This window comes from Corvus brachyrhynchos, unplaced genomic scaffold (assembly GCF_000691975.1).
Source record: "Corvus brachyrhynchos isolate BGI_N302 unplaced genomic scaffold, ASM69197v1 scaffold14, whole genome shotgun sequence".
Taxonomy (NCBI): Eukaryota; Metazoa; Chordata; class Aves; order Passeriformes; family Corvidae; genus Corvus; species Corvus brachyrhynchos.
The window spans coordinates 13,250,793-13,270,559 of record NW_008239110.1 but is presented as its reverse complement, the minus strand read 5'-3'; the positions used below and the strand labels follow the sequence as shown (position 1 = coordinate 13,270,559).

Below are 19,767 nucleotides of genomic sequence, written 5' to 3'. Positions count from 1 at the left end.
CAACCTTTTATTCGACAGTATGTTTAGAAATATTAATGCAGACAGAATTAGTTCAAAGTGATTTTTTGAACAGAGAACAGAGATATTTTTCACTGGAAAGGTTATTTTTGTGTGTAGGAAATAGCGTAAGACAGTAGTACTGTGAAAATTCTGATGCGCTCGGAGACAATATTTGCCATACATTTCCTGCTTACAAAGCATAGATGCCCCTAATGTAGTTGCTTGCAGTCCTAGAGCAGCCTCAAGGGTCCACCTGGTCCATCTTTTACAAAAAAGGGGGGCCTGAGTGGGATGATCTAGTGCCCTGTCCAGTTGCATCTTGAAAATCTCCAGTGATGGAGACTCTACCATATCGTTGGGGAGGTTGTTGCAAGGACTGGTTGGTCTCAGTCTAAATAATTTCTTTATTATATTGAGATGAAACTTGTTATAATCAACACCTTTGTATTATTTGTGCTATAATGATACTGAGTGGAGGAGAAGGTAAAAAAGGGCAGTATAATAGCTTTTTCGTCCTGAAATACTTATTGTGGGAATCTGCCTAGTTTCACTGGTTTAGCAAGACAAATGTAATGGTGAAGTTTGCTAGTTTAAAGATGATTCTATAGCCTAGTGAAGTGAAAATTCTTGGCTCCTCGGGAAGGAATACATGTGCCAAAAACAATACAGGGAAGTTATTTAAAAGACAAAGTTTGTAGGTCCAATGTGTGAGTCTGGTTGAAACTGTAAGAACGATAATCAGCCCTTTCCTGAGGGCTTCTCGGGAGGCTGCCAGGAGTGTTGTGGCAGTCTGTCTGCTTTTCCTGGCAACCCCTGGGGCTTTTCCGGTAGCAGTAGACTGCTGGCATTTTTGTTTGTCATATGACCAAACTTCTGAGAATTCTGACACATGCCAGTCATACTGGGTGATTGACATGTCCTGGTCATGTGGCCTTGTAACTGCTCATGTCCTTACCTGACTGTCTGAGTGTCTCTTAATGTGGTGATGAACACCTGTGGCTTTTGTCCCATGGTGGAGTTGTCCTTGGATGTGTGCTGGGGGAGAAGCTGGGTTTTAACCCTGTTCTGTGTCTTTCTTTGTCAGAGGCAGTGTGCTCTGTTGTAGCTCAGAGAAGGGCAGTGATCACGCATTTTGATTGTACCTTTCCTCCTTTGGCTAATGTTTATTTGTGGGACCTTGCCTTTCTTTTACTTCCCAAATTGTCACAGCGGCAGAGAATTGTTCCCTGCTCCCCAGCCCTTTCCTGGTGAAATAGCTCCCTTTTTTTCTTCCCACAATTTTCTGTGTGAGAATTAAATACTGGTAAATTTTGTTCTTTTTTTTTCCCTTGTAGTATCACAACTCTAGAGCATTCCCATCCACTTTTGCTGTTGATATTTGGTATCAATAACACATGTACTGCGTATTTGCTCTCTTCTTGCTGTTTGTAACTCTTGCCTAAGTTAATTTTGCAACCTAACAGAATTATGTGATATGTCAGTAGCTGCTAATATGAAATAATTTGCAACCTAAGATTTAGGCTCTTCTACCTGTTTTTTTGTATTTTGGAAATACCTACAGCACCAGCTGTTCCAGGTGCTGAGAGTGTACCTGCATGACAGTTGTGCTCATACCTTTTTCCTGTGATGTATTTTTTTAATCTCTGCAGCTGTGGAAGGGAGGATGTAGTTGCTAACAGAAGCAATCCTTGCATATCATTTAGCTGAAATGAAATAAAATTCAGGAGAATAAATGAGCCAGAATCCAGTCTTTATTTCTTCTGAATGGCTAAGTGATGACTTCTGGCGTAGCGCTGATTTTACCGTGCAGCGGCGCCTCGGGAAGTGTTGTTGTTCAGTGGCTCTGTAATGTGTTGCAGTGACTTCGTCTGCGCTAGCGGTGGGATGCACCGGATGAGTAATCTTCCATCGTAGTGTCTGATGATCTGCACAGCCTGATTAAATATTGAAATCTAGTAATTCAAAGCTTTTTAAATAATTAATGTTCTGTCTTTCTGTCAGATACCATGCTTGTGTGGAAGTGCCCCGTGCCTTCTCTGCCGATGCTGCCCCAATGGAAACAACTCCACCATAACTCGGCTGATTTATGCCTTCTTTCTACTTCTTGGTGTGAGCGTTGCCTGTGTGATGCTAATACCAGGCATGGAAGAGCAGCTGAAGAAGGTCAGGTTATTTATTGCTAACATTTTTGGTAGGACAGATGTCACAGATAATAGTAATTGACATCTTGAAAGCATAGATTTTATATGGAAATATGTAATTTTGCTACCAGCTGTGCTTCACAGTCACCATTAATTTGTTTGTAAGTCAAATAAAGAAGAATCCCTCTATAGATGAAAAGCGTTATTTTGAGGTAAGCTTGTGCCTCCTTTAAATGCTCAGAGCAGAAAAAATAAAGTATCAAAAAAGAAAATTTATGTATGTGTAGTTTCAAATTAAGTATTACTGAGATGCTTGTATTTATGGCACTTAAATGATTATTATTGTGGTTGCAACTAAAAAAAGAAAACACTAAGATGTCTTCTAGTTTCATTGTGCTGTACTAGTTAAAGTTCTATTTAAAAGTCTGCATTGAATAACAAAAATATTTTTCACTAATCATAGTAGCGTGTTTTCCACTCATGGAATTAGGAAGTGTTTGTAGGATTATACAGTTTATTAGCTATATGAGGATGTGATATAAAATTGGAGAGTGGTGTTGTGAGTTACAGTAGAGCTTACATGTTCACTGAACTTGAGTTGCATGCACTTCAGTTCTCTTTTGCAGTCTTTAGTTTTTTTCAGTAGATAGTAACTTTGGTTAGACATGCTTTACATGTTTTTTCCCCCCAAATGATTCATCTGAAAATGTGTATTTTAGGTTGGTATAGTTACTACATTAGCACTTCAGTGAGAGCCATGTTTGTCACCTAGGAAAGAAAATTACAGCCTTCTGGAGTATGATTTGACTTCTAAAAGATGTGGCTCATGTCCTGGTAGTGACTGGAGAGAATGTTCTCAGCTGTTTCACATGGAAGTTACAGATACACCGAGTTGATGGTGATGGTACTTTTCTGGGAAAGGCTGTATCTGTTTTAAATAAGAGATGTAAGCAGGCTGCCACCTCCTAGCTGTGTCATCAGCCTGATAGTAACTGTCAGGTCAGATTTACTGATTCCAAGATCTTTGATTATCTCTTGATTCAGATCAACAAGAGAAAACTGCATTTCTTTGAGAAGCTCTGAAATTGCTAATAACATGAAAAAACTTGTTAATAAGATCCCAGTCCCATTCCTGGAAACATTCAAGGTTGGGTGGGATGGGGCCTTGAGCAACTTGAGGTAGTTGAAGATGTCCTTGCCCATGGCAGAGGGCTTAGCCTAGATGAGCTGTAAAGGTCCCCTCCAACCCAAACTATTCTATGAAAATATTTATTTTATTATATTTTAGTTTAGTTTAGTTTATCCTACCTGTGCAGATTTTTTTCCTTGCATATGTTTGATATTCTGCTTGGACTGTAGCTAATGATGCAGTCCTTCAGTGTCGTATTTTCTAACAGCGTTAGTAGTAACATAATGTTACAATATTAATGAATTGCATATTGGAAATTTATTAATACACATTTACTGACAGGAAGTCTTTTAAAGATGACTGGCATGTCTTGTATTTATCACAGATTCCTGGATTTTGTGATGGAGGGTTGGGAACAAGTATTCCTGGTGTGCAGGGCCACGTGAACTGTGATGTCCTGGTTGGCTACAAGGCCGTGTACCGTGTGTGCTTTGGCATGGCCATGTTCTTCCTTCTCTTCTCCTTGCTGATGATCAAAGTGAAGAGCAGCAACGACCCCAGAGCAGCAGTACACAATGGGTAAGGTGCAGAAATGAGTGCTGAGATGAGTTAGTTTTTATAAGAGGAAAAGATACACGTGGCTGTTGCTTTTCCAAGCCTGAACTATGCCAGTCCAAAGGTTTCCCAAGATGAGAACTCCTGCTTTTTCCTAAAGATGATGAAATTCAGAGATGAATAATGGCACAAAATTTCATTCCACTGAGATTTTGTCAAGAAATAAAAAGATTCAAAAGCCTAATTTGTCCTTTGGGAATTATATTCCTCTTAACTTTGAAGCTTGTAAGAAGTTTTGTTCTTTTCTGAATAGTTTTCTTTTAAAGGTTATAACAGTTACACATACATATCTATATAGATGTGTAAAACATACCTTTTCTCTTTCTGCTATCTTTTCAGTTGCCCCTCTGCAAAAAGAAATGAGTTACGTATCTAGTTTCTGAACTTTCCAGTAGATTTTCTTTTGTGTTTCATTTTAGTTAGGATTATCAGATGGAAGAATATAGTGGAATTTCAGCTTGTGTGTTGACACAAGTGGTAGTTTTCATCCAGGGTCTGCCTATGTGTAATGTAGCTTCTTGAACCAGAGAGGTCTAAATATTTGTAAGAGGGCATGATGCTAAAATGTCTAAAACCATTTATGGTGCCTAATCTTGGTGGTCACAGTGATTGCTTAGAGTACTGCTTTTTCAAGGTGACTGTATTTAACAGAAGCTATGAACAGCTAAGCCATAAAATTTTATTTTATATTCAGTATAGTAGGATTAAACATGTCTAGCATAAAATGAGAAAAAGCTTCAAATTATTTCTGTAGGGGAAAATTAAGACTGAAGAGAATGTTGCTTTGTTCAGTTTTTTTTGGTCTAAAGAAAAAGAGTACAGTATTAAGATATGTTAACAACAGTAACTCAGTTCAGTCTTTTCCTCCACCCTGCTTTGTTCAGGAGACTATGCTTGTTGCAAGCAAAAGAAGGTGGTTCAGCTACATTCTGTATCAGAGCTCTGTTGTTTTTGGTTTTGCTTTTTTCTTTTTTTTTTTTTAATTTTTCCAAAAAAAAGGCACATGGTGATTTTACATGATGTGGGATGTTTTTTACCTAAAACTGTTCTTAAGTGTTTGGGATCTTCTTGATAACCTTATTTGGAGTTCTGCTCTCCAGTACAAATTTAGGTACAGTTTATGCAAGCCATAGCAGTTTGCTCTTCTTAGCCAATCTAACATCAGCACTAGGATAAAAGGAAAAGATTGAGTTATTTAACTGTTGCTGGTAAAATATTTAATAACATTACTTCTGTAATAATTTGTTGGTTCAATAATAATGCGTTACAGTGAGCTTTATGGCTTTTGATTTTTGGAATTGGATGTTCAGTAATACTTTGAGATGTAATCTTTTTGTCAGTAGTTTGAAATATTCAGAATGCTAGGTTTTTCCATATATGTGTACTAATTTTTTCATGCTTGCATGCAAGTTAAGCCCAGTAGTGTGATCTGGTTCCAGTGTTCAGCTTCTCTGCTTTTTTAACAGCAGTCAGAGTGATTTCTTGCCTCAGGTTTATAATAACAATAGAAAAAAAAAGAATTGTAATGTATCTATGAGATACTTGCTGGTTTGCATAGAATGCACAGCAGCTGTAGGTGTTATTTCAGATGAATATTGTCTTCAGTTTCGTATGGGGTAGAGCATTAAGATCCTTTAAAAATGTCTGGAATTAGAGATTAAATATATACAAACTTGAACCCATTCTTATTTCTGTAATTGAGAATGACATTGATTTAAAAAAAAAGTAGATTCAAAAACTAGTTTTAGTGGGTTGTGTGTTGCACCGTAAATGTTATAACTTGATTCAACTTTCACACTGGGTTTAGTCACTTCTCTATATCCCAGGGAATTAGTCCATTTTCTTCCATATTCTACACTTTTGTCATCTCACATAGTTCCTTTCCACACAATTGGCACTTCTGGTCTCCATCACTTGATTGTAACAGCCAGCAGGAGAGATTAAACTTGTTCAAAGTATGGGAAGAAATGGGAAGGGCTATAAAACTTGAAAAATTGACAATTGTTTGACATTGTGGGGGTGTGGTACATATCTTTGTGCTGTTACATTCAGTTTTGAAGTACATGTAGATGGCACCATGCCTGTTTTTGGAGCTGCCTGTCACTGGGATCACAAAAAATAGTTTTGTTGGCATAACAGTTTGAAGTTCCCCATGCAGGATATATTTATACAGTTTGGGGTGAGTTTGGTGAATCTCTGGTGGAAGATGCTCCCTTGTATACTTTCTGGAAACATCTGATCTGTTCTGATGGTCTGTGAATGCGTATCTTTTACTAAAAAAAAGATTACAATGACACTGCATTGAAACAGGGACTTAGAATTTGATTGTGTCTTTTCTGTGCAGGATAAATCATTTGCCTTTTTTTTCGTGATGAATCCTCATCAGCTCTAGGACTAAAGAATCTGAAGTTGGGTAGGAAAAATCCAGACTTTTGTGTATCTCTCTCATGTAGGAAGTGAACTAAGACTGGTAGGGAGATCCAGCATAATATTTTCTGTCATTGTAGGCACCGGTCAGATCTTTGATATTAAAAGCAGGAAGGGATTTTTTAATCCATTTTTCTGCTGTGTAGACAATTCAGTAATCTCACTGCTCTGGTTTAAAATGGTCTTAGGAAGAAAAAAAGCAGCTCACAATTGGCCTAGTTTGTAATTCATGAGTAAGAGGATACTTCTGGGAAACGTGTCAAACTCTGTGTCAGCCTAGCACAGTTTAGGCATAATTTTTTGGAGAACAAAAATATTGGGCAGATAAAATTTTTATCCTGCTTCAAAAGACGCAAGTTAAGGATGAGCAAATTAAAAATACCAACTTTTAAAGATGTGTATTTTGTGTGTGAATCAGACCAGACTTAACAGTTGCCTTATTCTTTATTTCCCTTTAGATTCTGGTTCTTTAAATTTGCGACAGCACTTGCAATTAGTGTTGGAGCTTTCTTCATACCAGAGGGACCATTTACAACTGGTGAGGGAATATTGTCTTCCTCTGTATCATGTTGCAGTCATACTTAGTTTTAAAAGAAAAGTAAGTGCATGCTGATGTAGTACAGTTTTAATTGTAGCTGTGTAACTATAGTGCTTCTGTGTGTTTAGGGACGCTGAAACGGGGGGGAGGGGGGTAAATCATCTATGGTTCTTAACTGTTTTTGTTTTACTTCTATTTTAGTGTGGTTTTATGTAGGTATGGCTGGAGCATTCTGCTTTATTCTTATTCAGCTGGTCTTGCTTATTGACTTTGCCCATTCCTGGAATGAATCTTGGGTTGAAAAAATGGAGGAAGGAAACTCAAGATGCTGGTATGCAGGTAAGGAGGGACTGTACTACAATCAAGTTTTAAATTTCATTTAATGTGAGTTATGTTAAATAAGTTACTCACTGAACAGTTCATTTTACTAGAGTGCAGAAAGGGCTGCTTCATGCATTAGTATCATTTTCTCAGATGCGTAGTTCAGCTCTACTGATGTCCTCCTCTTGTCAAGTTGAATAAGGGGAAGCAGGGAGAGGTGCAGTCTCTGTCATTAACCAGTTTAACCGTGGTTTTGTTTCTTCACAGCTCTGCTCTCAGCTACAGCTGTCAACTATCTGCTGTCTCTTGTAGCTATTGTCTTGTTTTATGTTTATTACACTCATCCAGAAGGTTGTTCTGAAAACAAGACATTCATCAGTGTTAATATGCTCCTGTGTATTGGTGCTTCTGTTATGTCAATTCTGCCAAGGATTCAGGTACAATTTTAATTCTGTTGCCTCCTGTGTTATCACAATATAACTCTGCCCGCAGCTTTTGATTGTCTAACTTTCATGTTTTGTGACTCCTTTGTATAGGAATCTCAGCCAAGATCTGGTTTGCTTCAGTCTTCAGTGATCACAATTTATACAATGTATTTGACTTGGTCAGCTATGACCAATGAGCCAGGTAAGTGTGGTAGCAATGTAGTGCTTTTTGGGTGACCAGTTCAGCAGTGAATTGTATCTTCACCTCTTTCGCAGCGCCGCGTTAGAACAGGGTAATGAAAAGTGTGTGTGTTAGAGCTCAGCTGCCTGTGCTGCCAGGAGCCCACTCTCCTGAGGGATAGGAAGGAATGAATGGGCAGCACTGAGAGAGGGCAGGCTCTGCGTGGCTGGTGCAGACAAGCTCCCCGAGGGGGAGAGGGAAGCCGAATGGGACCGCTTCAGAGTGTGCTCACCTTTTCCTCCCAGCAAGGATGTGGGGGAGGTATGACGTAACAACCTGGCCATGCCCACACAGCCCTGAGCTCCGCCCCCTCTGCAGCCAGGATTCGAAGATAATGTCTTTTTCTCTTGCTTACATGGCATGTAAGAATTTTTGCTCTTTACTGGCAGAACTGCAGTATTCTAAAGGTTAGATTTTGCAGATCACCACAGCTTCTCTGAGGTGTCTGGGAGTTTCATCTCCCTATCAAGTTTCACATTCCTGAGGTGACCAGCATGCTTCTGATTATGTTTTTCCAAACTGAGGATTTAAAATAAGTGATAAATATTGTCAATGTTTATTGTGTCTGAAAACAGTTTAATATATCTATAAATAAATAAGTGCAGAAATTCTGGTGATTAAAATAAATTGTCAAGATACTGATTTTGGTGGTTTTAATTGGGTCTCTGACCCTTTTATCTTAGTTATGGACAATCTTCTGTGCTTCTGTGTTATGGAATACATGAGTCATCTAATTCAGGCTGTGGCTATGGGAAAATAAGATTGTCTATTACTTTCAGCTGTTCTATCAGTATTACCTTATGGATGCTGTGGGTTGGGAACCACTTATAATAAAAAACTAACTTACTGGCATAGTTTTCCAATTCTGAGATGTCTTGGGTACCCCATCTGTAGAATATGTTTGTCAGACTTACTTTCTAGCAGTAGAATTTCTGTAGTTTAAAATGCAGAGATTTTTATTTTGTTGCATCTAATTATGAGATGGAATAGTAAAGCAGTTGATGCATATCTTATATAAGTTCAAAATCCTTTTATCTGCTCGAAGAGACAGATTTTTATGCCGTATACTGTCATTTCCCTGCTCTAGAGAGATTCAGTAGCCTAAAATTAGATTAAAAGCTTTTTTACTTCAAGACTGTCACAGTCACGAAGTTCCTTTCTATTTCTGTGCATTCAGCATGGAAATGTGCTATTAAATATTTGTCCTGTTCTTGTTTTATGTAAGTTCTAATGCAGTTTCCCTCACAGACAGGCGCTGTAACCCCAGTCTGCTGAGCATCATTGGTTACAACAGCACCACCACTCCAACCCAAGGCCAGGTAGTGCAGTGGTGGGATGCACAAGGAATCGTAGGACTGGTTTTGTTTTTGCTGTGTGTTCTCTATTCAAGGTAAAATTCCTTTTAAAAAATCCATTAATTTGTATTACTTCTTATTGTTGGATATTAATTGTTTTTATTTGGGTAACTGTACCGTGTCCTTTCCTCTCAAATCCAGCATCCGGACATCCAACAACAGCCAAGTTAACAAGCTGATGCTGACCAGTGATGAATCAACACTGATAGAGGATGGAATGCCCAGGAGCGATGGCTCCCTTGATGATGGAGACGATGTTCACCGAGCTATAGATAATGAGAGGGATGGAGTTACTTACAGTTACTCCTTCTTTCACTTCATGCTTTTCCTGGCATCACTGTATATCATGATGACACTTACCAACTGGTACAGGTATTTACATTTGATTAAATGATGTGCTGATAACAAGCATAGAAGGTGCCATCTCTTGGCATCAAGGAGGCACAAGTTGTGTTCTCTGGAATGTAGGTCTTGAATGGGCCTTCTCAAGGGAAGTTACTGTTTGAGTTACATTTAGGGAATTGTATTTGAAAACTGTACCCAACCTTGTTCACAAGTGCTTGTCATATTTTCTAGCATGATTCTTGTCATTCACTGGCCTGCTGAAATACATCCTGCTGAAGTGAACAGGACAAAGTCTTAATTCTATAACAACTAAAAATTAGCAAACACTAGGCCCATGTCTGGTACAGAGAGCTAGAAAAGGGACATGTTATATCAATAGGTCAAGGGATAGGTGTTCCTTCCCATTTACTCAACACTGGCTTCCCAGTATGAGAGACATGGACATACTGGAGAGAGTCCAGCAAAGGGTCACAAAGATGATGAAGGGACTGGAGCATCTATTATTTGAGGAGAAGCTGAGAGAGCTGAGACTGTTCAGCTTGGAGAAGAGAAGGCCCAAGGGGTGTCTCGCTAATGTATAGAAACACTTAAAGCAGGGGTGCAAAGAGGATGGAGCTGGGACTTCTCAGGGGTGGCCAGTGACAGGGCCAGAGGCAAAGGGCACAAACTGAAATACAGGAGGTTCCCCCTGAACATAAGGAAACACTTTTCCATTGCAAGGGTGACGGAGCACTGGCACAGGTTGCCAAGGGAGGTTGTGATGTTTCAATCCTTGGAGGTACTCAAAAGCCATTTGGGGCAGCTGAATTTAGGTGTCCCTGCTGAAACAGTGGAGTTGGACTAGAGAACCTTCAGCAGTCTCTTCCAACCACAGCCATTCTGTGACAGGGCTTGGTGGAAGGAAATTAGGTTGTCTGCTCCTTGAAAAAATCCTCACAATAAAATAGTCCTCCTGTGTGTGCCTTGTTGTTGGCAGCTTGATCAGATGTTCTTCAGAATTAAAAAATACAAATCATAGTCTATAGTTACTTGGCAAAGAACAATTTGTATTGAAAAAGCAACACTAACAGGTGCTTCCTTCAGAAATAACTCTTACAGATAGTCATGCTGTGGATTTGATTTGTGGCCCTCTTTGGGTTAATATGACATGAAGAGGATTAATTTCTCTAGGTGGTGATCTCTGGCAGGGCAAAATACATTATTTGTGTCTCTAAGTGATACCCATTTACTGCCTTTCTGCAGATTTGTTAGAGATTTCTTGTAATTATTTCTGCTTCTTGGCAGCTTCTTGTACTAAGTACTGTTTGTGCTGCTGTTGTTTTTCCACCTTCCTGTGACACCAGCTTACAAATGGTGTTCTTGTACAGACTGGTGTGAACTGCCTGGAAGAAGGGTCCTTTGAGGTGTGAAGTGAAAATGATCTCCTGTGAAAACAAGTGTTGAAGGGTGGCTTAGAACACAAGTATGTTGTATTGAAAAACAAATTGCAAATGATCCTTTTTCTTTTCCTTCTTTCACAGTCCGGATTCTACTTATGAGACAATGACCAGCAAGTGGCCGTCTGTGTGGGTGAAGATCTCTTCCAGCTGGATTGGCATCGTGCTGTACGTGTGGACTCTGGTGGCTCCGCTGGTTCTTACCAACCGCGACTTTGACTAAGCTGTGCTGCTCTCGAGGGAGGCCGTGTTAGTGCCTCATCTCCCTGAAACAAACAGTGTTCCGGGTAATAGTGCGGGTGTAAATATGTGTGTGTGTGCTGTCCAGGTAGTATTCCCTGCTTTATCCTGCATGATTACCTTGGATCATGTCTTGTCATTTCACTAAATGACTTTTTCTAGCTGAGCTCAATGGTAATTGCTGTAACGATGGTTTTCATAGGATTACTCCTAGGTTGAGGGCTTTGGGAGCACGAGATGCAAGATCAAGAACTTTTGGAAGTACGTTTTTTTCCCCTCAATTGCATCAAATGGTTGCAGGGAAAAAAGTGCAAGTGTTAATTAGGATAACTAAACAGTGCTAGGTCAGGCTTTGCAAGTAAAGGAAGGGCTGCCTTTGATGATCCCTGTTGCCTTGATTCCAAAGTAAGCCTTGAGTAAGTGCTGTTAGACTCAAAGTGGAGCATGTTGGAGTCACTGGACATCTTGCAGCACTTTGACACTTAACAGCCTGACCTTTCCCATGCCGAGGGCAGTGGTACCTTCTGCACAGATATGAGGGGGGGAAACTTGTACCTGGAGCTGCAAAGGAGCCAGTCCAGTGTGTCCCATTGCACACAGGAGGACAGGCACCCTGGGGAGAAATATCCTGGTATCAGATGCTCAGAAGCATGTTCTTAAGGCACCTGTTTACAGTGTGCATCTACATATTGTTTTTTTAAGTAGTTTCAGTGGCGTAGCTGTGCTGTAATTTATTGCTGTTTAGTGTGCCACTTCCTTCTTGGCTAAGCTACTATCATGGAGTTTGCAAGGAGCCGAGTGGTGAAAGCTGTGTAAACCCTTTGGAGGAATTGAGTATTGTGATTTTAAAAAATGTGGAGAAAAAGGAGCACTGAAATTACAATAACTAAAGGAGGAGGTTTGCATTTACTGAGGCTTCAACTGAAGGGTTTAAAATATTTGGGGCTCTGACGAATCTTGAAATCTTTTACTGTATTAGATATTTTGCTTGTCGTCCATTGCCAGAGATGGATTTGAGCCTAGAAAGTCTGAATCTAGGCATAGTTCCTGTGCAGTTATGAAATCTTAAAATGCTTTTGTGCTTGCTGCTTTGTAACTGAAGTACATAAGCCACATTATTTCTATTACTTGCTACAACTTGAGCCTAGAGCAGCCTGACTGCGAGTGACCCTGGAGCCTGCAGATGTCATGCTCATCTTTTTCCATGGTGTTTGTAACTGTGACTTCCTGTTTCTATTCTCTAAGCTTTTATTTTAATTCTGCACCTGAACACTGATATGTACTGCAAAAGTCTGACGTATGAAGTCAAACTTGAGACAGAAATAGAAAGATTAGTAAAGGCTTGTAATAATTTGGAATATGTTGTTACCTTATTAATAAATAAATTTGGATGAAGATGTCCCATGACTTTTGATGTCTCATACTGCTGCCAGATGTGGCTATTGCAAGGGTTTGTGTTCATTCTCATCCCCTCTTCTGGGGATGCTTTATCGCACTGTCAGGTTCTGAGGACAGCCGACAGTGCTGCAGAGCACACCTGTGAGGCAGTGAGTCCCCGGCTCCTGCGGGAGGGGAAGTCCTCTGACAGTTCTGAGCCCTTGGCTGGCAGCTGTGTCTCTGCAAACACAAACGTGCCTTGCACTTCATCAGCTGCTGCTGCCCTACTGGACTGCACCTGTTTACATTTGGGTAGAACATCTGGACACCAGTTGTACTACAGCAGTTCCTTAGTCCTGTAACAAAGAACAAGTTGCTGAATTCAGAAGATGAGCAGATTGCTCAAGTCTATGGATTCAGCTCCTTGTACAAGTGGCCAGATTACTCCTTTGGGAAAAGAAATTTTGGATCCACTGTTGGGAGTTGGGGAATGTGGTTTTTGTGTTGCATGTATGAAGTTACTGAAACCCAGTTTCCCCTTTGCTGAGCCTTCGTGCTCTGGTTTCTCAAAATTTATTTTCAGTTACAGTTTGACTTACTGTTTGTATTAAAATCAGCTCAAGGTGAGATGATTTGGTTTAGTGTCAGCTGCCCCTTCACCTGGCGGTGCAGGAACCCCTCTGGCTTTGTAGCACAACTATAGAAACTCAGTGCAGCAGCTGTGGCTTCCATGAGTACAGAAGTGGACACACAGTGGAGGAGGGGTAGGGCTCCTCCTCTGGAAGGAAAGTGATGGGGCTCTGCCACAGTTCTCAGCAAGAAATCAAAGAGAGAACACCCTTTTGTGTGCTACTACTGGAAAACAGTTTGCTGCATTAGACACTTGTTTTGGAGGCTTATCAATAAACCCTTCAGGTTGGAGATAAACTATTTTCCAGTAATTGTGTACAGCAGACCTTGCACAGCTACTATGATAGGAAAACAAGAGGCTGTTAAATCCATAACCACCTGGCACAGGGAATAAGAGACAAACTCTTAACAAGTATCACACTTAAGTAACATTTATTTAATCAGCATAGATGGTCCAAGTTAAAAGTACTCATGCAGTCATGGGGCCTGGCAGCTGTCAAGAACTCTTCCCCAGTTTGTGCTATGTGTGAGCACTTCCACTGAAGTGAAAGTAAGGCAGAACCAAGATTTAGCAAGGTACAGGCACTTTGTTCCCAGCTGAAGCAGGGAAAAAAAAAGCCTACATCAGGTCCTGGTCCCCCCACCCCAAAAAAGCCTCATGTGTGTTAAACAAAATGTAAAAAATAAAAACCCCAAAATACAGAAAGTCAGTGTTCCCTAACCATACACTACTAGTTTATGTCATCGTATGTAAGACAAGAAGTATAAGAAACCATAAACCAAAGCTCACTACTGGCAAGTGTTGGGTTACCCGCGGTACGAGCGATGTGTGCAACACCAAGCGTTCACAGCAGTGCAGCAGCAGCCTGGCTCAGCAGTGCCCGCTGTGCCTGGTGGCTTGTCTAACTCCATAGCTAAACAACTGCTTGTATAAGATAGGAAAGGTACTTCAGATTCCACATATCTGGTTACATAAAACAGTGATTTACAAAAAACTCTCATACCAAACAATATTCTAAATAAATAGTTCATCTTCATGACTATATACAGAGCCTCCCTCACATCAGTTATCCAAGAAGGACATGTCTGTGTCCATGGGTGCTGGGGCAAGTTCACACAGGTAGAACAGCGTGGCTCCCCCCGCCTCTGCCTCCGTCAGTGGCTCCAGACGCACCAGTTTGCTCTGGGTGGGCTCAGGATCCAGGCTGCTCTCCAGGAGCTCGTCCCCTTCCAGGGATTTCTCAACAGTGGAAGGAGTTTCAGCTGTCAAGCTCCCACTCTCAAAAGCAGAGCCTGGGTTCCCATCAAGGAATGCAAGGAGTGGAAACGCAGTGTAGTGTATCAGCTGCTTATCTATGGGGAAAAAAATGCCCAGAACATCAATTCATGTGCCCTTCTATATGCAGAAGGAAAAAACTAAATCCAACCCAGAGCACTTATTTAAAGAAGAATTAATAAAAACACAATAGGTGTTTGATTTTTAAATGTGTTTTTAAAGAATTGTTATGTTCATGCATAACGTTATTTGCACAGATTCACCTGCAAAACATCAGTTTCTCTGTATCTAATGCAGAGCCAAAGATCTAAAAAGCAAATGTACTAAGTATTGTGTTTTGGTTATTGGTTTATCAGCGTAACATAAAACCAGACAAGAAGCAAATAACCGAGATGGCCTTAAGAACATGTTCAACTGCTGAAGTGTTTCAATAGATCACTACAACTAACCTGGTCTGGGCTTAGTACCTTGCGTTTCCTGTGAAGCTGCTGGACCAGCATCGTTCCTGTTAGTTTCTTTTCCCTTTGTCTCCGTCTGGGAACAAAAGCAAACTCTTAAACACACGTTTAAAGCCTGTTCCAATGCCACTGGAACACAGCTGACCAAGTACTACAAAAAAATAGTATTTTATTTGTGATGAGATGCAGTGGCATTATCAGTATTACCCACACTAACACACCTTGGCTGAGAAAACATGAAATGGAAACACAGTATAAAGCAAGAATCAAAACGAATGCTTTAAGTGAGCAGGACAAATTCAAAGTGCTACATCTTTGCTCCACTGCTTATTACTGTGTTTCTTTTCCCACCAGATAATACAGATGAAATCATTCTGATGTTCTGATGAAAGTGCATACCATGTTTGCAAGTAATAAAATCTCAGTGGATACAAAAGTCAAGAGACTGGTACAATGTACAGGTATTGGCCTCACGGTAATACAAGTTTTAAAGGACATTACTAATTAGTTAGTGTGCTTTTTCCTTTGCTGTTTAAAGCCCAACAGGATGAACTTAGGTGCAGTCTACCTATTCACATGGAAGTCTTAAAAGCCAGAGCAATGAGTGCCATGACTCCAGTAAAGAAAACAATAAAAGATAAGTGAATTTTGTATCTCTCACTACTGCATATGTTGAGCAATGGATTTAAGACTTACTTTGGTATTAGTGATATGATCATGATCTGTGGGATTCATCTGCACAGAGCTTGTAAAAAGCTGAATAAGACAAAAGACATCAAGTTTTAGGTATCTCAATGTTGCTATTAAGAATACAAGAACATTGCTTCTGCATGTGTGAGAATAACCCCTGTACTTATTCCACCCTCTTGTGAGGATTGGAGTCTATTTACAGGTAATTACTGCTTTTACAATGAAAATCTAGCTTGGCAACTAGATGGTTTGGAATTCCATGAAGCTTGATCACAAAGGAAACAACTATTGCATCTAACACAGTTTGCTGCAGTCTTAAAAACACCAGTTTCTTCAGACATCGCTGCATGGATAATTCTGTCTACAATATGGATGAACTTAAGTTGCAACTGCCACCAAGCTGGAAGGAGTCCTCAGTAAGTGGAGAGCAGAGCTGCGGTTAGAGGGGATCTCAGTGAAGTGGGAGAGGGGCCAGCAGGCACTCCACCAGGTTCAACAGTCACGTGTCACCAGGAACCAGTAACCTCATGCACTGGCCCAGGTCAGGGTTAAGGAACAAATGGACAGGGAGCAGCACCTCAGAAAGGGGGCATGTAAGTCATGGCAGACAACACCCTGCCACCAGCCAGCAGCACGGCCTTTCTACAGGGAGGAAAGCTCTTTTTAACCCCAGCTCACTGAGAAGACAACAGATGATGTGCTGGGTTATTTCAAAGCAAGAGTATTAATCTACTTGACATCTAAGTTCACATCACAACAAATACAAGCATTATTTCATTAAGAAAGACATTGTTCAACAAGAAACTTAAGCATTCACTTGAGCAGTGATGGAGCATTGAGACTTATACCAGTGCTCCAGAAACTCACATTCATAAATATTTATAACTTTGCTTTGTAAAGGGAAGAAAGAACAAAGAAATCGCTTGAGGTTTAAATCCATTCTGAACAGCAACAACACACACAAGTGTTTTCTACCGCTTTTACCAAAATGCTTAAAATAAAGTCAAAATTACATCAACCAGGAGGAGATCTGGATCTATGCTGAACTGTCGTCCCGATAACATAGCCTGGAAGTCCTCCAAACTGCAGTCAATACTGTCCAGATAATCCAGAAGTTCAACTCTAGAAGGCAAACAGTATTTTATTGCTGTATACCTTAACAAAGTAAGAGAAATCCTCAAGTAAGCTTTACACAGATGTACTACATGCATCTAAAAATCTTCACCAGAACTAGAATGAACTAAGTCTTTCACTAGAAATGACCTCTGGAAAAAAATGAAGGCTTTTAGCCTCTCTAGAGGAGAGCCCAAGTACAGCAGACAGGTGCTCTAAAATAGGTGTCACAGGAATCACATCAACATAACACTATGACATGACATTAGCAGAGATGCAATGTTTGCTTGGATTGGACATAATGGGTCTAATCCACCTGCAGGAGTGACAAAAATAAATCCTGACAGTTTAAGCAATCTCCACAACATTACACTGCCAGATTACACATCTCAGCTCACTCACTTAACAATGAAAATCAGCAGTTGCATCTTAAAATACTTAGAACAGAAGGCTCTTCAGAAACTGGCTGGAATAACAGTGGCCTGTAAGTTTAGAGTTCTTAGGAGAAACTGCTATTCAGTTCTCTTTACTTCAGTCAAATAATCAGTTCTAATACTTGAAAAAACAAAAGACCAGACTACTCACTTTCCAAGAAGATTTATATTCTGTGAAATTACTCCATTTTCATTGAGTATGGAATCCATCACAGAGACTGGATCTTCTGCAGTTGAAGTTGACTGGTTATTCAGCTGTACGGCACTTGACATGAGTGGGCTTGTGCTGTCACTGACGGGGCTGACTGGATCATTACCTGGGACAGCAACTGATTCGGTGCTTTTATCCCCTTGAATTACAGGGGAATATTCATCTTCATTATCATCTTCCACAATTACAATATCAGGAGAATGGCGGCTACAGCTACAGCTGTAATAGGAGATAAATTAATTACAGCATTTCATACACATTTAAATTGGTATTATTCCACAGGTTTAGCTACTTCTCACTTTAGTCAAGCTACTATTCAAGCTACTATCAGGAAACAAACTTTTCTACTGCTTTTTAATACTAAACACAGAAAGATACTCTAGTCAAGCTACTATTCAAGCTACTATCAGGAAATAAACTTTTCTACTGCTTTTTAATACAGAAAGATACTGTACATATCTGTTTTCCATTGATACGGTTCTGTCATGATCAACACAATTAATGCAGCTCAGTCAGCAGACACTGCTGTGCCAGACCACAATAAACAACCACTAAAGAGCTATAGGAACACTGACATTTTTGTCATTAGAACAACTATAAGCTTGCATATAGATGGGATGTACAAAGTGAACCAAAGCATACAAGGTCATCAAACCAGACAGACAGTATGTATTTTGCATATTTCCTGTTGAACAGCATCAGCTCTGGAGCACCCATAACAAAGGATCCTGGTCTACAGGTTTGTAGTTAAAATAACCTTCTTATGCATACCAGGAAAGAAACCTGAAGACCAAGAGCAAGCCCCAACCAATTTGCTTTCATCCATATTCTGGTTCTTAACCCTTAAGTAGCTGTTAGTTACACTGCCTCTCTACCACAGCCTTTTCCTCATGCAGCTTTTCTATCAGAGAATGCATTCCCAGACATCAGCTGAGCAAGAACAATGATACCAATTAAAATATAAGCTACAAATACTAATTTTTTCCTTGAGGCATAATACAGGCCCTATCAATCCAATGCAATTCAAGAAGAGAGTTGCATCTAAATCCCTAGACCAAGTTTCAACTTGCTTGTAGCTGAAAGATGAACAACTTCTGTAGTACCAGAGTACAGACAGGAAAGAACATAATCACAAAACAACTGGGACTAAAAAAATCCCAGAACCCTGAAATTAACTGGCTTAATGTAAAGACCACACCAATACCTGATAAACACCACAGGTAAACTATTCTCCACAAAAACCTGCAAAAACAAGGAAGTCATTCCTGTCTGTATACATAACCAAAAAGCAAGAAGATTTCTCTTACTCTTGCTTTGGACACGTAGCATATTTAACTATAATGCAATAATACAGATTATTTTCACTAGTTTCCATCTATCCTCCTGATAATTAAAACTCCAACAGCCAATGAACTATCCAGAGGCCAGTAAATCAAAAGCTAGTGTCAATTCACAGATGAAGTTTCTATATGTGCAGGAGTGCTGAATAATTCTAACCATTACACTAAAAAAAAATTATCTAAGACAACTGAGTTACTGCATATTATACAACACTGAAAGCCATTTATCAACACACACTTCTTGAGACTTCTTACTTGGAAGAATCTGAAGTGGTATCTTCACTTGTTTCTGGTGTAACAGGAAGATTTTCTTCATCAGCCATGGGATGTTCTTCCTCACCCACATCCTCAGTGACATCATAAATAACAATGTCATCTGAAATCTGTTCCCTTTGTTTTAAGCCCTCATTTCTGTTGAGAGGTACCTGAGAATTATTATTAAAAAAGTCAAGGCACAAAAGGACGACGAGCTTCAGCATTTTGACAGTTACCATTGTATCCTAAAATGTTTCACATCTAATGAAGTCTAAGAGCTTTCCTACGCCTTGGAGATTACAAGCAGTTTGTACAGATCTATGTTTAATAGAAAAAGCCATAAAAGTAAATAAACAAGCTGGAGAATAACAGCTACAGGAAAAAGAATTTGGCAAATACTACAGGCACAGAAATAAAAATATACTAGCACTGTCAGAAAACAGAACTAAAAAATATTAAAACAGTGACTGCTGTTTAAACAGTAGTTTGTTATAAAGCTACTAATTCTAGTGCCATACTACAGTACTTGCTTAAACGATTTCCCTGCCGATCATTATTTGGACAACAGAAAACAACTTTTGAGTGGTGTGATTGATTCAAATGTAACAGGAACATAACATGATTTTGCTGGGTTGGATGCTGCCTTGCAGAGCAACGCACTGGACCCTTGTCCCTGTGTGGTGCCAGGGATGTCACATTCCCACAGATAACAATGCAATGTTTTATGTGCTATTTCTAACAGCACCATTCTTAAAAGCAAACTGCTTTCA

General features: G+C 39.8%; 2 protein-coding genes across 2 annotated transcripts in view; one reads left to right on the top strand and one right to left on the bottom strand.

Moving 5' to 3' along the window:
* The first annotated feature begins 1,983 nt into the window (after window positions 1-1,983).
* On the top strand, window positions 1,984-12,614 carry SERINC1 (serine incorporator 1). The gene is made up of 9 exons (XM_008637806.2): window positions 1,984-2,163; window positions 3,656-3,849; window positions 6,771-6,850; window positions 7,052-7,189; window positions 7,439-7,608; window positions 7,708-7,798; window positions 9,086-9,227; window positions 9,334-9,564; window positions 11,058-12,614. Exons 1-9 carry the CDS (start codon window positions 2,128-2,130, stop codon window positions 11,194-11,196), a joined length of 1,221 nt encoding a protein of 406 aa, XP_008636028.1. The 5' UTR covers window positions 1,984-2,127; the 3' UTR covers window positions 11,197-12,614.
* A 1,019-nt stretch (window positions 12,615-13,633) lies between these two features.
* Window positions 13,634-19,767, bottom strand: part of HSF2 (heat shock transcription factor 2) — a 14,582-nt gene continuing 8,448 nt past the window's right edge. Inside the window, exons 8-13 of the mRNA XM_017739414.1 lie at window positions 18,998-19,167; window positions 17,343-17,621; window positions 16,658-16,766; window positions 15,651-15,710; window positions 14,946-15,030; window positions 13,634-14,573 (exon numbers count right to left, since the gene is read on the bottom strand). Coding sequence (XP_017594903.1) covers window positions 14,284-14,573; window positions 14,946-15,030; window positions 15,651-15,710; window positions 16,658-16,766; window positions 17,343-17,621; window positions 18,998-19,167 — 993 coding nt within the window. The 3' untranslated portion in view covers window positions 13,634-14,283. The remainder of the gene's footprint in view (window positions 14,574-14,945; window positions 15,031-15,650; window positions 15,711-16,657; window positions 16,767-17,342; window positions 17,622-18,997; window positions 19,168-19,767) is intronic.